The 17,984-nt window shown below is 41.8% G+C and overlaps 1 protein-coding gene and 1 pseudogene across 1 annotated transcript in view; both read left to right on the forward strand.

The window, feature by feature from the left end:
* Positions 1-17,984, forward strand: part of Snap29 (synaptosome associated protein 29) — a 45,735-nt gene that overhangs the window by 15,741 nt on the left and 12,010 nt on the right. The window contains exon 2 of the mRNA XM_008842239.2: positions 13,806-14,002. Within this exon, the coding sequence (XP_008840461.1) occupies positions 13,806-14,002 (197 nt within the window). The remainder of the gene's footprint in view (positions 1-13,805; positions 14,003-17,984) is intronic.
* LOC103741478 lies at positions 4,722-6,083 on the forward strand (annotated as a pseudogene).

Here is a 17,984-nt window from a genome sequence, read left to right on the forward strand (position 1 = left end):
CATTAAGGATATGGGTCTATAGTTTTCTTTTTTGGTTGTATCTTTACCTGGCTTTGGTATTAGAGTGATGCTGGCTTCATAAGAGGAATTTAGAAGTTCTCCTTCCATTTCTATCTTTTTGAATAAATTAAGTAGTATTAGATATAGATCTTTAAATGTCCGGTAGAATTCTGCTGTAAATCCGTCTGGTCCTGGGCTTTTTTTAGCTGTGAGGTTTTGTATTACTGTTTCAATTTCCTTATGTTATGGGTCTGTTTAAGGTGTTGATCTCTTCTTGGTTTAGTTTTGGTGTTCCCATGCTTTTAGATACCTGTCCATTTCTTTTAGGTTTTCAAATTTAGTAGCATATAGGTTTTTAAAGTATTCCCTTAATAACGTTCTGGATCTTTTTGGTGTCTGTTGTGATGTTTCTCCTTTCATCTCTGATTTTGTTGATTTAGAGGTTCTCTTTCTTTTGGTTAACTGGGCTAGCGATCTGTCAATCTTTTTTATCTTTTCAAAGAACCAGCTCTTGGATTCGTTGGTTCTTTCTAATTTTTTTTTTGTTTCGATTTCATTAATTTCTGCTCTGATTTTTGTTATTTCTTCTTGTCTGCTCAGTTTGGGTTTCATTTGTTGTTGCTTTTCAAGTGCCTTGATTTGCAATGTTAAGTCATTTATTTGTGTTCTTTATGATTTTTTTAATGAAGGTACTTAGATCTATAAACTACCCTCTAAGGACTGCTTTCAATGTGTCCCAGAGGTTTATTGTGTTGTAGTGTCCTTTTCATTTAGTTCCGGGAATAGTTTTATTTCTGGGTATTCTTCTGGTGTTGATTTTAAGCTCTATTGCATTGTGATCTGATAGAATGCAGGGAATTATTTCAATCTTTTTGAATTTGTTGAGGTTTGTTTTGTGCCCCAGTATATGGTTGATTTTGGAGAAGGTTCCTTGGGGTGTTGAGTAGAAAGTATGTCCTGTGGTGCTTGGGTGGAATAGATATCTGTTAGGTCCATTTGATATATGGTATTGTTTAATTCAGATGTCCCTCTGTTAACTCTCTGCCCTGTTGACCTATCTAGTAGAGACAATGGGGTATTGAAGTCCCCCACTATTAATGAGTTGGGATTAATCTGGGTCTTAAAATCTTGTAGTACTTATTTTATGAAGTTGGATGCACCAGAGTTTGGTGAATATATGTTCATGATTGTAATATCTTCTTGGTCAATTATTCCTTTGACCAGAATGAAGTAGCCCTCTTTATCTCTTCTGATTGGTTTTAGTTTAAAGCCCATTTTGTCAGATATTAGAATTGCAACACCTGCTTTTTGCTTTTTTCTTTTTTTTTAAACTTTTATTTTTTTAATTTTTTATTTATTATTTTTATTTTATGTGTGTGCATGTATTACCTGCATGTAAGTAAGTGCACCCATGTTGTGCAGTGCCCACAGAGGTCAGAAGAGGCTGTCGGATCCCCTGGGACTAGAGTTACAGACAGTTCTTAGCTGACATGTGGGTACTGGGATTCGAACCCCGGTCTTCTGCAAGAACAACTAGTGTTCTTAACCACTGAGCTGTCTCTCCAGCCCCAGAAGAATCACTTTTAAGTTTCTGTTCTTCAGTTTTGAAGCAGGGTCTCCCTGTAGCCCCGGCTGTCCTGGAACTCACTATGTAGACCAGCTGACCTTGAACTCACAGAGATCCGCCTGCCTCTGCTTTCCAAGTGCTGGGATTAAAGGCGTGTGCCACCACGCCCGGCTTCACTTGGCATATTTTTTTCCATCCTTTCACCTTAAGGTAGTGCCTGTCCTTGAAAGTGAGATGAGTTTCTTGCAGACAACAAAAAATTGGGTTTTGTTTCTTAATCCATTCAACTAGTCTGTGTCTTTTAACTGGGGCATTCAGTCCATTGATATTTAGAGTTATTAATGAAAGGTGTGTATTGATACCTGTCGTTTTTAATTTCTGTTCACATTCTTGGTGTAGCTGTGCATTTCCATAGTTATACCTTCATTAAGTTTCTTTTGGTAACCCCTTGGGTGTAGTCGTTCCTTTCTTCAGCTCTTTGTGTTGGTTTTGTGGACATGAATTCTTTCAGCCTATCTATGTCATGGAAGATATTTCTTTCCTCTTAGGCATTTTAGCTGGGTAAAGTAATCTGGATTGGCATCTGTGGTCATTTAGAAGTGGGAATACTTTGGTCCAGGCTCTTCTGGCTTTCATAGTTTGTGCTGAAAAGTCAGCTGTAAGTCTGATGGGTTTTCCTTTGTATGTGACTTGGTTTTTTTTTGGTTTTTTTTTTTTGTTTTGTTTTTGGCAGCTTTCAGTATTGTCTCTTTGTTCTATATGTTTAGTGTTTTTACTAGATGTGCTGTGGAGAGTTTCTTTTCTGGTCTTGTCTATTTGTTGTTTTATAAGCTGCTTGTATTTGTATGGGCACATCTTTCTTTAATTTGGGGAAATTTTCTTCTACAACCTATTGAAGATCTCATCCATACCATTATCCTGAGATTCTTCTCCTTCCTGTAAACCTATGATTCATAGGTTTGGTCTTTTTATGGTGTCACACAATTCTTGGATATTCTATTCTTGTGTTTTCTCAAATTTTTCATAATCTTTGCATGAGTGGTCTAATTTGTCCACTTTATCTTCTAGTCTTGATATTCTGTTTTTTTCCATTTCATTCATTTATCTTCTAGTCTTGATATTGTTTTCCATTTCATTCATCTTCTAGTCTTGATATTCTGTTTTCCATTTCATTCATTTATCTTCTAGTCTTGATATTGTTTTCCATTTCATTCATCCTATTGGTAAGGCTTTCTCTTGTCGTTTCTAATTGGGTTACTGAGTGTTTTGCTTCCTTCTTCATTTCATTCTTCAATATTTCTCTTTTCTGAATTCATTCAGAAGTTTATCCCTGTCTTCTCTTCGTTCTTTGATTTCTTTCTTTGTGTATTCTTTAAATTCACTGAATTCTATCATGTTTATAATTGTTCTTTTGAGTTCCATGTTCTGTGTTATCTCTAGGGGGTTCTCATTGTACTCCTCTAGAGGACCGATGGTACTTGGTGGGGTTATATTATTTTGATTTTTCATGTTGTTTTTTCTCTGTGACTTTGACATGTGTATTTCTTTTGTAGATTCTGGTTCTTGTGTAAGACTCAAGCCTTCCTTTGTTGAGTTTAGATCTGCTGCTTTTTGTGATCTTTATGTGCCTTTGTAGTTTACTTGTTGGGCATGAAAAAGCTGGTTGGTCTAGGCTTCAGGTTCTCTCTTTTGATTTTATATTGGAGTGGCCAAATTGCTTTCATCTTGCTGCTTGGGAGTTCCCACAGAGGCCCAAGTCAGATGAGGATCACATGCTCTCAGGCTTTCTCCTAAGGACTGGATCCCTCCAGGAAAGATGCTGGCCTCAGGAATTTGAGGGCCGAGCTGGCCTCGGAGCAGGGCCCAGAAAAGATGCTGGCCCCCAGGGATGCAAAGGGAGGTGGGAGCAAGAAGAGGCCCGAGGGCTCCTGGGGACTACAGGGAGGAATTTGGTTGGTCTGCATGCAAAGGGTCAGGAAGCAGTGGGGATTCTGGACTAAGAGGTCAGTCCACAGGTCTGGGGTGTCATGAGAAGAGATGGGCCAGTGCCCCTGCTAGGAGGAGAGATGGGATGGAGGAGATGGGAGGATGAATGAGGCTGGGGGCATCAAGGTGCAGTGGGTGCAGCCAAACTTACCCAGGCAAGCTGCTGGCTCCAGGAAGCTGTGGGGCTGAGCCGCCCAGAGGTGCAAAGGGATGTGTGTACTAGAGGGAGGAATTGGGTTGGTCTGGATGCAAAGGATCAGGAAGTAGAGGAGAGTTTGGGCCAAGAGGTCAGTCCAGAGGTCTGGGGTGCCAAGACAGGAAATGTGTCAGTCCCCCTGCTAGGAGGAGAGATAGGATGGGGAAGCTGGGACCCCAGTCTAATTATAAATTCAGCTGACTGATCCCAGATTGACCTCCATGTACTTATCAGTTCGTATTTGAGTTTCATTTCAAACTCAGTATGAGATCCATCTAAATGTTACAGGATTCCATAGCTGTGGATTGTAGTTGTAATCTCAAGGTCTGCTGCCCTTAGAAAGCCTCAGCATGGCATTTCCTGCTGGGTCCTGCTCGTTGTCCCCACCCACTCCCTTGTGTGCTTACCACACAGTTCCACTTCCCTTATGGTTACTCCAGCTGCCTAGGCTAGCTGCTCACTCAGGCTTTTACCCCACCCCATCCTTTGGACTCCCTCATATCTCAGTTTTCAGTCTCTCCTCTAGCCTCATAAGGAATCCTCTCTGACATATTCCTTAAACCAGGCTAGGAATCCTTGCTGGGAGTTCACTGTGACAAAGCTATCTCTCTAACCATGTTGTTTTTAAGACAGGGTGTCATGTAGCTCAGGCTGGCCTCCAACTTGCTATGTAGCTAAGGATGACCTTGAATTCCTGATTCTCTGCCTCTTCCATGTGCTGGGATTAAAGGCATGTTCTACCACCTGTGGTATATGGAGTTCGGGGGATTGAGCTCCAGGCTTCATATGTGCTAGGTATGCATTATTACCAACTGAGGCAGAGCTTAACTCCCTCATAGCCATCCTAGACCCTTCAGTGGCCTCAGTCTCAGAGGCAGATGAGTCAGCACAGTCCACTTCTGAGCCATGAGAGCATACCTCCAGGCCCAGAGCTCCTGAGGCCTGTCTTCAGAATGGCTATGGTACAGGACCATGGCCAGCCCATCCTCACAGGAAACATGGAGGTTGTACCATCAGTACTTCCCTGCCACGTGCTCTGCCACACCTTCCTTCTTCCTTCTTGATTGAGCTGGGTCACAAATGCATTGAGCCCAGTCATTTCGTCTGCCTTTTGGGAAAGTATTTTAGCCAAAGAAGCCTCTCCAGCTCTGCTGGCCTCATGCTCTCCAGCACAGAAACTTCCAAAGATTAGAGCAACACTTGGCCATCTACCTCCCTCCAAGGAAAAGCCATCCTCCCATATTTCTCTATGCTTCCATTGTATCATCTTCTTCGTATGTCTGGTTTCCTTACCAAGTCAGCCTAGTAACATAGAGCCTCTGCGTCTGAGAAAATGTGTCATGTGGAAGCAGAGGGCAATGAAATCTCCCTACAGCCCTGGGGAAGGTTGTATCAGTCTGTTACCCCTGCAGCTTTCTAAGTAGAGAAGAGTGGCTTGTGAGTAAATCTTGATGTCATAATGGGAAGCACTGACTATTAGAGAAACCTGGTGGGCCAATAGAGCTTTGCCCAGGCCAATCCTCAGCCTCATCCGTTGTCCTAGAAAATCAGCCAGAACTAGAATATTAAAATTATGTCAAAGCCGAGTGTGTGGTACATGCCTTTAATCCCAGCATTGGGAGATAGCTAGAGGGAGGCAGATCTCTATGAGATCAAGGCCACCCTGGTCTACATAGCCAATTCCAGGTCAGCTGGAGCCACATAGTAAAACCCTGTCTCAAAAAAGCAAAAACAAAACCAAAAATGCAAAAATATAGCTCAGTAGTAGACCACTTGCCTAGCATATGTAAGACTCTGAGATACAGCACTGCAAAATAATAATAATGAGGAGAAGGAGGAGGAAGAAGAGGAAGAAGGGAAAAAGAAAAAGAGGCTGCTGCCTCCTCCTCCTCCCTCTACTGGCACTGCTTGTGTGCTCCTTCCTTCAGTGTGGACCTAGTACCTCTTTTGTGAAGTGGAGCTGAGCCATGCCATGATGAAAAGCCCAAGGATGGCATCAAGACTAAGAACAACAATCATATTAATTTGAAGGTGGCAGGGCAGGATGGTTCTGTGGTGCAGTTTAAGATTAAGAGGCATACACTACTTAGTAAACTAATGATAGCCTATTATGAATGATATGGTTTGCCAATGAGGCAGATTAGATTCTGATTTGATGGACAGCCAGTCAGTGAAGCAGACACAACTGCACTGTTGGAAATGGAGGATGAAGACACAATTGATGTGTTCTAGCAGCAGACAGGAGTTGTCTACCGAAAAGGGAACCTGCTGTTTTACTGCAGAATTTGTTATAGACCAAGATCGCATTCTCAATTTGGTTGCACTACATCCTGATACTACAGCATGGTTGTCTCTATTTTCATTTCCTTTCCCCATTATTCCCCATTCCTTTGTGTGTAAAGTAGCTGTGTATGTGCACAAGCAGATTGTACTTTTTTCTTTTTTTAAAAAAATATTTATTTTATTTTATTTTTTTGGTCTTTTTGAAGCAGGGTCTCCCTGTAGCCCCAGCTGTCCTGGAACTCACTATGTAGACCAGGAGATCTGCCTGCCTCTGCCTCCCAAGTGCTGGGACTACAGGTGTGTGCCACCACACCCAGCTTATTTATTATTTTTATATTATGTGTATGAGTGTATTGCTTGAATGGAGGTGCACCTACCTCCTTGTTGTGCAATGCTTGTTGAGGACAGAAGAGGGCATGGGATCCCCTGTAACTGGAGTTAGGGACAATTGTTAGCCTCCATGTGGGTGCTGGAAATTGAACCCAGGTCCTCTGCAAGAGCAGCCAGTGCTCTTAACCGCTGAGCCATCTTTCCAGCCCCTGCACTTTTTCCTTTTTTAATCTAACCTACCAGTGTTATGTTTTGGTTGACATCAGATGGAGATGGTATGGGAAAGCACTGGTTCTGGGAAACCTCCCTTCTCCATTAGTGGCACGCTCAGTCAGCTCTTATCTTTATATTCCAGTAAGTTATTTTGCTCTCATTATTTTAACAAAAAAACAACAGCACAAAAACTCTTACCTCCCTTGTTCAATTGGAGAATTTTAATGTCTTTCATTTATCATTGGAAAATAAAGGACAATTTTATAAACTTTTTTTTTTGTAGCTGTTACATGTAGAACAATCCGTCTTTAAGGAGGGATAAATTGTTCTTGAAAGAAAATGAATCCTTGATAGTTTTCCCTTCAAGTCAAGTGTCTTGTTGTTTAAATAAACCTCTTTTTTTTTTGTTTTGTTTTGTTTTGTTTTGTTTTGTTTTGTTTTAAGAAGGGGCTGGAGAGGTGACTCAGCAGTTAAGTGTACTGGCTGCTCTTGCAGAGGACCTGGGTTCAGTTCCCAGCATCCACATGGTAGCTAACAATCATCCATAACTCCCATTTCCAGGGGGACCCAACTCTCTCTTCTAGTTTCCATGGGTACTGCACACATATGATGCACATACTTGCAAGCAAACCCTCACATATATAAAATTTTAAAAATATTTTAAGAAAAGGGAAAGTGGGTCAGGTGTGCTGGTGCATGCCTTTAATCCCAGCACCTAGGAAGTAGAGGCAGGCGGAGTTCTGTTGAGTTCAAGGCCAGCCTGGTCTACAAGGCCAGCTGGGGCTACAGGGAGACCCTGTCTCAAAAAGACAGAGAGAGAGAGAGAGAGAGAGAGAGAGAGAGAGAAGGAAAAGTGGGAAGAGAGGGAATGAGATAGAAGAAAAAATACATGGATATTAGAGAAATCATATTTATCCTAGTTTATAGCTCTGGTTATTCCACTACAATCTGTGACAATGATAAGCCTGAAGACGTTCCAGAAAAATTAGCAGCTCCTTTTTTCTTCTGAAAATTAGTTCTTGTAAGTTTGTTTAATATACTGAAGGACACAGTCCAAAAAAAAGTTTTTTCTTTTTACTGAAAAATGCCTAGGGCTTGGGCTGTAGCTTGGTAGTAAACAGTTTAAAGATAAATTCATACCCATGTTTTAGATTTTTGACTGCACATTATATTTCTAAATTTCACCTGCTAAACAGAAACTCAAGCAACACATTGAGTCTCTAAATGCACTAAAGACCTTCTACTAAATATATTTAACATGAGTTCCAACAAGTTTATGTAGTTGCTCTTCAGAATCCAAATTTCCAGAACCCCCACAAATACCAATGACATAATATTTACATCTGATATACACACATTCTTTCATCTGCTTCTATTCTGCTATTGTTTTGAAGCAAGATCTTTGTAGCACAGGCAGGACTCAAATTTTCAGTCCTCCTGCTAGGATTACACACATGTCCTGCTCAGTCCATCCTTCTTTCTTGCCTTCCTTCCTGTCTCTGGTGTTAGGGATTAAACTGAGGGTCTTATGCATGCTAAACAAGTACTATACTACTGGTCTATATCTCTAGTCCTTATGTCTTTTAAATTGTCTCTTGATTATTTATAATACCTAGTGAAGGGCTGGGAGTGTAGCTTGGTTGGTAGAATATTTGCCTACCATGCACAAAGCCTTGGGTTCAGTCCCCAGTACCACATAAACTGAACATGGTGACAAATGCTTGTAATCCCAGCACTGGCTGCTCTTGCAGAAGACCTGGGTTCAGTTCCCATCACCCATGTGGCGGCTAATAACCATCCATAACTCCAGTTCTAGGGAATCTGACACCTTCTTTTGGCCTCTTGGGTATTTCATACATGTCGTACACCTACATACATGCAGGCAAAACACTAAAATACATTGATTGATTGATTGATTGATTGATTGATTGATTGATTGATTGATTTTAAAAATGAGAAAACCCAAGAGAATCAGAGGTTCAAGATCATCTTCAGTTGCATAGCAAGTTCAAGACCAGACTAGGCTACATAAGACTTTGTCTCAAGAAAAAAACATAATAAACGCAAATGCTATGCATAGTTATATACTATATTGCTTAGAGTATAATGACAAAAATCTGTACATGTCCTATTACATGACTGTACATGACTTTTTTTTAGCTCTTTTCTTTCACAGCTGGTTGAATCCTCAAGTATGAAAGCTAACTGTATAGTTTCATATCTTTTTGAGATTCCCAGGATATATGCTTTTAGGTTTGGGGATTTGTTTTGGGACATTTTTTCTTTGCTTTTTTTTTTTTTTTTTTTAACTTCACTGTGTACCCCAGGCTGGACTCAAACTTGTGATCCTCCTTCCCTAGCCTCCTAAGTGTTAGATATCAGTCACCACACCTGGCATCCAGAGTATATGTTTTAAAATTATTCAGGATTTTGCTTTTAGGTATGAGGGAAGAGCAGAACTAAAGAACATTGCATAGTTATTGTAATTGCTAAGCCACAGTGGAGCACAAGAGTAGAGGATTCAGAGGAGGGGAGCCAAGGGCAGAGGCTGTGTTAGGAAGTAGGAAAAAGTAAAGCTAGAGTCTTCTGGGTAAGAAGTCAGTGCACAGACAGGGACACAGTTGGAATAGTTGCAGATAAATCCTGACATAGGGACTGCAGAAATGGCGAGCTAGCTCAGAGGTTGAACACTTGCCTAGTATGATGAGGTCCCAAATTACATAGCCAGCACTTCTTCATTCCTAATAAGGACTGAAGCATGTTTGTCATGCATAAAGGAGGTGTTAATATTGCTGTTGTGGTAAGTTCATATCTGCAGCCAGACCCACCAGCCCCCGAGGCATATAATCCAGGCTGTCCTGGTGAATAGAGAGTATCATTTTGGCAGATTTGCAACAAACAACTGCCGACTTGAGCACTGGAAATTCAGCAGTAAGCAAAGTAAGTTCCTGCCTCACAGAATTCACATGCTGTAAAGAGAACCAAAGCATGTTGAAATAGGAGGACTACTGGAAGGAGTTCCACTTCAGAGATGTTTGAGAAAAGTTTCTCTAAGAAAGTGCTTTGAATGGTGGCCTGAATCAAATGAAGAACTGAGGCACATGAGTATCCAGGGGTAGAGCCTTACAGACAGAAAAGGTAGCATGCACAAAGACTGTATGAAAGGGTAGCTCTGCTATGGGTTTTAAAGCTGAAAGTGTCAATGCATGGCAATCAGACACTGGTTATGCCCAGAAAGGACATTAGTCTGTGAAGTCAAATTTGAAGATCTGGCAAAGGCTAGTAGGCTTAGGTGGGCCACTGAGAATCCCCATGTCTGAACAGGAAGAACACTAGGTCCAGATGAGGGGGCAGTGCCAGGTCTAGGCCTGTAAGGGTTAAGACTGAGGAGGACTAGAGGGAATCTGCTGCCAGTGTAGGGCCTGGACTCTAACCCTGACACAGACCCAGTGTGGTCCTGGGAGCCCACATCAGACAGGACTTCAGCAAAGACAGCAAGTAGGGTGGCAGAGAAAAGAAAATGTGGTCCTCTTAGAAATGACAACACCAGTCCCATATGTGCTCACTTGGACTTATGAAGATCCCATTGTCAATCCCATCAAGGGAATTTATGAAAAGGTATGATGTGACAAGGGACAGAATGGGCACACATGCAGCCAAGTCTTCAGGGAAGCGGCACCTGTCTCTTGCAGGGCTCTCAGCAAAAAAAGATACTCTGACTTGTGCCAGGAATTTGGCTTGATAGTGAGAAGATTCAGCTAGCATTTTGTCCTTGTCAAGCCATCATAGAACTACTGTGCAACCTGGCTGTATACTCCTGACCATATACCCAGAGGACTCCATGTTTCCTTCTGCTCTTTTCACAGTAGCAAGGAAATGGAATCAACCAAGGCGGGCATGGTGGCGCACACCTGTATTCCCAACACTTGGGAGGCAAGCCATCATAGAACTACTGTGCAACCTGGCTGTATAATCCTGACCATATACCCAGAGGACTCCATGTTTCCTTCTGCTCTTTTCACAGTAGCAAGGAAATGGAATCAACCAAGGCGGGCATGGTGGCGCACACCTGTATTCCCAACACTTGGGAGGCAGAGGCAGGCAGATCTCTGTGAGTTCAAGGCCAGCCTGATCTACATAGTGAGTTCCAGGACAGCTGGGGCTACAGGGAGACCCTGCTTCAAAAAAAAAAAAAAAAAAAAAAAATGGAATCAACTTATATGTCTATAAACAGAAGAATTGATAATGAAATGTGGTACATAAACACAGTGGAATTTTATTCAGCCATAAAGAAAAATGGAATTATGACATTTGTAGGAAAATAGATGGAACTGGAAAATATTGCATTAAGTAAGGTAACCATGGCTCAGAAAGGCAAATGTTCTCTCTCATAAGTGAATCCTAGTTTCTAATTGTTAAACATGCATATTATTATTTGGGAGTAAATGTGAAACTAGAAAGGGGCCCATAAGACCAGGGTGGGGGGAGGCCTTAAGGTAAGGAGCAGATAATCAAACACATGTGATAGATAAGTAGAAGGAGGAATACTGGGGTTGGGGGAGAGCAGAAAGGTACAGCAGGGATGGGGACAGAGAGCAAGAAAGTAAACCAAAACTATGTATGAAAGGAGGGACCAGCGAGATGGCTCCATGCAAAAAGGCGCCTACTGCCAAACCTGACAACCTGAGTTCAGTCACTGGGACCCACATGTTGAAAGGAGAAAACTTACTCTCCACAAGTTGTCCTCTGACCTCCACATGTGCACCCCCAACAAAATAATCAATAAATGTAATTTTTTTGTCTTATTTATTTTTTATTCCAAAGAGAGGCAATTTTTAACACGCTTTTCCAGAAATAACTTGAAGCAGGTTACATAAAAATATATATACAAAAGTTTAAGGGGGGAAAAATAGGAATAAGAAATCAAAGAAATCAAAGGATTTGCCAACTTTTTTGGTCTTTTTGAGACAGGGTCTCCCTGTAGCCCCAGCTGGCCTAGAACTCACTATGTAGACCAGGCTGGCCTCAAACTCACAGACTCCACCTGCCTCTGCCTTCCGAGTGCTGGGACTAAAGGTGTGCACTACCACATCCCAACAATAAATGTAGTTTTAAACTTTTTAAAAAAGAAAGTGTCATAAGAAAACCTGTTACTTTGTAAGCTTTTCTTTACAAAAAAAAAAGGTGAAATCCGGGCTGGAGAGATGGCTTAGTGAACACAAACTCTGGCTGCTCTTGGAAAGGATCTAGGTTTTGTTTCCAGCACTCACATGGCAGCTAACAACCATCTGTACCTCCTGTTCCAGAGGATCCAACACCCTGGCCTCTGTGGGCATTGTACAACAAAGGTGCATTTAACTACATGCAGGCAAAACACTCATGCACATGAAAATAATTAAATATTTTTAAAATATAAATAAAAAAAGATGAAATCAGCAGCAGCCCTATGGGAAGCCAGAAAAAGCACCAACCTTCAAATAGAGACTATTTTTGAGACTGGGTTTCACATAGCCCAGGCTGGAGCCAAGTATGATATTGAAATAATACTTCTGACTCCACCCTCTGAGTTATGTATGCATTTACAGTGAATGCTACCATGCCTGGGGTATGCAGTACTCAGGAGCTAACACAAGACTTTGTGCATGTTAGGTAACAAGTGCTCTACCAATTGAGCTACATGCCCAGACCTTTTTTTTTTTTTTTTTTTTTTTTGGCCTTTTTGAGACAGGGTAGCCCCTGCTGTCCTCGAACTCACAGAGAGCTGCCTGCCTCTGCTTCCCAAGTGCTGGGATTAAAGGCATGCAGTACTATGTCCAGCTGGACCACCACTCTTGATTGGGTTTTTGTTGTGTATGTACATGATGGAACGCACACATGCCACACCATACATGTAGAGGTCAGAGGACACTTTATGAAGTTAGTTCTCTCCTTCCAACTTTATGTAGGTTCCTGGGATCAAACTCATGTCATCAGATTTTTGTGACCAGGACCTTGACTTGCCAAGCCATCTCTCTAGCCCCTCATTGTGGTTTTATTAAGCATTTTGCAATAATTAATGAGCACCTTTTCATTTACCTATTGATTATTGGTATATCTTCTTTGGAGTGATACCTTTTCAAGTTCTTTGCTCAGTTATTAACTGTGTGTGTGTGTAAAAATGTGGAGAACAGGTCATTGTCTAGTCTCTCCCACTATCATTTTTCAACTTACTTGAGGCAGAATCCTTGACTGAACCTGGAGCTCACCAGGTTGTTTTGTTTTTGAGACAGGGTCTCCCTGTAGCCCCAGCTGGCCTGGAACTCACTATGTAGACCAGGTTGGCCTTGAATTCACAGAGATCTGCCTGCCTCTGCCTCCCCAGTGCTGGGATTAAAGGCGTGCGCCACCATACCTGGTGGATAAGACTTTTTACACACATGCATACATATAACATGCATACAACATATTATATGTACATTTTTTTTGAGACAGGATTTCCTGGTAGCCCCATCTGGCCTGGAACTCACTATGTAGATGAGGCTGGCCTCCAACTCACAAAGATTCACCTGTTTCTGCCTCCCAAGAGCATGCTAGGATTAAATATGAGTGCTACCACCATGCCTGGCACATGATTTGTTTTTTTAAGATTTACTTTTATATGCATGTACATGTCTGTATAAGTGTATGCCATATTTGTGCCAGTACCTTAGGAGGCCAGAAGAGGGCACTGGATCCCCTGGAACTGGAATTACAGGCAGCTGTGAGATTACACCAGACATTGGTTCTGGGAATTGAACTGGGGTCCTCTCAAAGAGCACCAGTCACTCTTAACTGTTGGAGCTATCTCTCTAGTCCCCATATGATGTATTTTTTTGTGGTGGTGGGGATGAAATCCAGGACTTCACACATACAAGGCAAGTCTTCTACCAATAAGCTATATCCCTAGCTCATATATATTATATAATATATATAAATAAATCAATAAATACAAATATCTATATTTTTTGAGATATGGTCTCATTATATAAGTCAGGCTTGGCAACACATTATCTCTCTCTCTTTTTTTTTTTTTGAGAGAGGGTCTCCCTGTAGCCCCAGCTGGCCTGGAACTCGCTATGTAGACCAGGCTGGCCTTAAACTCACTGAGATCCGCCTGCCACACCCTGCTGCAGCCCCAGACTTTTTAAATAAACTGTGATTTTGGGACTAGAGGGGAAAAGGCATGATGTTACTGCCTCTTGCCTTCTGCAGGAGCTGGTCCGGCAGCGAGGAGTCCTGGAACATACAGAGAAGATGGTGGACAAGATGGATCAGGATTTGAAGACAAGCCAGAAACATATTAACAGCATTAAGAGTATATTTGGAGGGTTTGTCAACTACTTCAAATCCAAACCAGTAGAGACCCCACCTGAACAAAACGGCAGCATTGCCCCCCAGCCCAACAGCAGGTGAGTTAATTAAACAAAACAGCAGAAATAGGTCTGTGGGAGGAGACAGACCTTGTTAATACTTCAAGGTGTCCAAGAACCCCATTAATTATTCTTGGGAAGGGACGCACATTCAGACTTGCCAAAAGAGAAACTTCTCCCACCTCCTCCATCTATGTTCACCTGATTGATGTTGTATTAGTCAAGGTTTCACTAAAGGAACAGAACTGACCTCTCTCATTTTAGTTAATCCTGGATCCAGTCAAGTTGACAACCAAGATTAGTCATCACAAATGTGTAGTCTATAATTCTGCAGAAATCAAGTTTTCCATGAAATCCTACCTCGGGCATTGTGAGTTCAGTCTTTGAGCTAGAACATTCATCCCAGAAAGTTTAATCAGTGTAAATGTGGTTCACTTTACAGAATTTTTCTTTACCAAGTGATTCCAAAAACCAGATACAGTTGTACCTTCCTGTAATCCTAGCTACTAAAGAGACTGAGGTAGAAAGATGGCAACTTCAAGGAAAGCCTGGGAAATTTAGCAGTGCCCATTTCAGAAAAATATTAATAAGACAACAGATATGATATATACTTATAATCAAAGCTCTCAGGAAGCTAAGGCAGAAGGATCTAGATTTCATCACCAGCCTGACTTATATAACAAGACCCTATCTCAAAAAATATATAGATATTTGTATTGATTTATTGATTATTTATATATTATATAATGTGTATGAGCTAGGGATGTAGCTTATTGGTAGAAGACTTGTATGTGTGAAGTCCTGGATTTCATCCCCAACACCACAAAAAATACATCATATGGGGACTAGAGAGAGCTCAGCAGTTAAGAGTGCTTGGTGCTCTTTGAGAGGACCCCAGTTCAATTCCCAGAACCAATGTCTGGTGTAATCTCACAGCTGCCTGTAATTCCAGCTCCAGGGGATCCAGTGCCCTCTTCTGGCCTCCTCAGGTACTGGCACACATGTGGCATACACTTATACAAATGCATACATGCATATAAAAGTAAATCTTAAAAAAAAAATCGTGTGCCAGGCATGGTGGTAGCACTCATATTTAATCCTAGCATGCTCTTGGGAGGCAGAAACAGGTGAATCTTTGTGAGTTGGAGGCCAGCCTCATCTACATAGCGAGTTCTAGGCCAGATGGAGCTACCAGGAAATCCTGTCTCAAAAAAAAAAAAAATGTACATATAATATGTTGTATGCATATTATATGTATGTATGTGTGTGTGTAAAAAGTCTTATCCACCGGGCGTGGTAGCACACGCCTTTAATCCCAGCACTGGGGAGGCAGAGGCAGGCAGATCTCTGTGAGTTCAAGGCCAACCTGGTCTACATAGTGAGTTCCAGGACAGCTGGGGCTACAGGGAGACCCTGTCTCAAAAAAAAAAAAAAAAAAACCAAACAACCAGCCAAAAAAAAGTCTTATCCAACTTCTCTATATCTAATCCACTCTGTCCATTAATTTCCACTTTAAAATTACAAATTGTTTTCCTCAAAAGTTCTCACCAGAAATACAGTGAAATCATACATAAGGATTTGGCAGGCTTCAGTGTTCCATCCATGTTAGAGATAAGAGATAAAAGGATGGAACATCTGCTAAAGCAGATTACCATTATTCATCTCTCTGGTCATTGTGTCTTAGTTTGTTTTGAAGCGGGTTTTTTTTTTTGTTGTTGTTATTTTGGTTGTTTTTTTGTATTATTTTTATGTTTAAATATATTTTATTATTTTTATTTTATGCGTATGTGAGTGCACCCGTGTTGTGCATTGCCATGGAGGTCAGAAGAGGGCTTCAGAGTCCCCTGGAACTGGGGTTAAGGATGGTTCGTAGCCACCATGTGGGTGCTGGGAATTGAACCCAAGCCCTCTACAAGAGCAGTCAGTGCTCTTAACCGCTGAGCCATCTCTCCAGCCCCTTTGGGTTTTTGTTTGTTTGTTTGTGTGTGTGTGTGTGTGTGTGTGTGTGTGTGTGTGTGTGTGTGTGTGTGTGGTGTTTATGGGTGGGCACATTCATGTCACAGTCCATGTATGAGGGGTAGAGGACAGTTTGCAGGACTCACTTTTCTCCTCCCACCATTTGGGTCCTGGTAATTGAACTCAAGGTGTCAGGTTTGGTGGCAAACCCCTTTACCTGCTGAGCCATCTCAGCAGTCATTGTTTTATTTTTTGAGACAGAGTCACAAGTAACAAAGGCTGGCCTTGAGCCTACTAAGTAGCTGAAGATAACTTTCTCCTGATCCTCCTGCTTCCACTTCCCAAATCTTGGGGTTTAGGCCTATGCCTCCTCACACAGCTTGAAGTACTGTTTTAAATAATAAAACACAGATAACTGAGTTGAGCATGTAGCTCAGTTAGTAGAGTACTTGCTTTGCATGTATGAAGCCCTGGATTCGATCTCTAGCACCACTTAAACTGAGCATGGTGGCACACATGTTTGTGTCTCATCACACATCATTTTTGGCCTGTCTCTGAGCATTTATACTCCTCTGATTATTGGTAGCTTAATCAGAAGCATCTGGAACACTGGTGATGGAAGAATCTGCTGTAGAACTTGTAGCAAGTATACCTGTCTGGTGACCCACACCCATCTCGAGGTCATTTTGACCTGGTAACTTCACCAAACTGTATGTCTTCATAGAGGAGTTTCTGAACAGCTTCAGCATCTTTAAGGTCAGATAATTTGGAAAACCCAGCTCTAGCTCTTTGGCAAGCTTCTGTATCTTCATTCTAGAAGCTTGTTCTTCAAGTTGAGGTCACTCAGCTTCTTGTGGTCAAAGTAGATGCAATACCTGATGAAGATGCAACCCCCCCCAATCCACAGTGGTGGTATACCCCGCATCTTCTGCATTTTTCCTGAACTGTCAAAATCCTTTTTCTTTTTTTTTTTTTCTTTTAGTATTTTAAGGTAGGGTCTCATGTAGTCTGGCTTTGAACTTTTGAACTTGCTGTGTAGCCAAGGATCACCTAGAACTCCTGAAGTTCCTGCCTTTACCTTCCAAGTGCTGATAGAGTAAATGTGTGCCCCCATACCCAGCATCAGATTCTTTTTTGTGTGATGCTGAGGCTGGACCCCAGCGTCTTGTGTATACTAGGCAAATGCTTTACCACTGAGCTACATCCCCAGACTAAGAATGAAATTTTTTAAGATTTATTTTATTTTTATTTATGTATATGCATATACATCTGCATGTTTGTATGACATGTGTGTGGGTGCCCACAGAGGACAGAAGAGAGTGTTGGATCCCCTGGAGCCAGAGTTACAGGCACTTGTGAACTGCCTGATGTGGGTGCTGGGAATTGAACTTCAATTCTCTGGAAGAGCAGTATGCACTCTTTAACTTCTGAGCCCTCTCTCCAGACTAAGAATAAATATATTGGGTTATGTGTGTGTGTGTGTGGTAAAGGGGCATGCCACAGCATGTTTGTGGAAGTCAGTAAACAACTGTGGATTCAGTTCTCTCCTTCCACCTCTATATGAACTCTGTTTGCATAGTAAGCACCTTTACCAGCTGAGCCATTTCACCAGCCCTTGTGTTTGTTTGATTGCTTGCTTGCTTGCTTGCTTGCTTGCAACAGTGTCTTATGTATCCCAGACTGGCCTGGAGCTTGCTTTGTAGCCAAGGATGACCCTGAACCAGTAACCTTCCTGTCTCTCCCTCCGAAGTACTGGGATTACAGGTGTGCACCACCACTCTGGGTTAATGAGTGCTGGGAATGGAACGCAGAGCTTTGTGGATGTTAGGCACTCTACCAATTAGCTACATCTTCAGTTTTATTATTTAAAATAATTTGTGTATTTTATTTTATGTGTCTGAGTGTTTTGCCTACATGTATATAAGTATACCATGTGCATGCAGTGTCCATGGAAGACAGGGGGGTGTCTGAGTCCCTGGAACTGGAGTTATGGATGATTGTTAGCCATCATGTGGGTGCTGAAAACCAGGGTCCTCTGTAAGAGCAGCCAGGTTTTTTTTTTTTT

Source organism: Nannospalax galili, unplaced genomic scaffold (genome assembly GCF_000622305.1).
Source record: "Nannospalax galili isolate Female #2095 unplaced genomic scaffold, S.galili_v1.0 scaffold321, whole genome shotgun sequence".
Lineage (NCBI taxonomy): Eukaryota > Metazoa > Chordata > Mammalia > Rodentia > Spalacidae > Nannospalax > Nannospalax galili.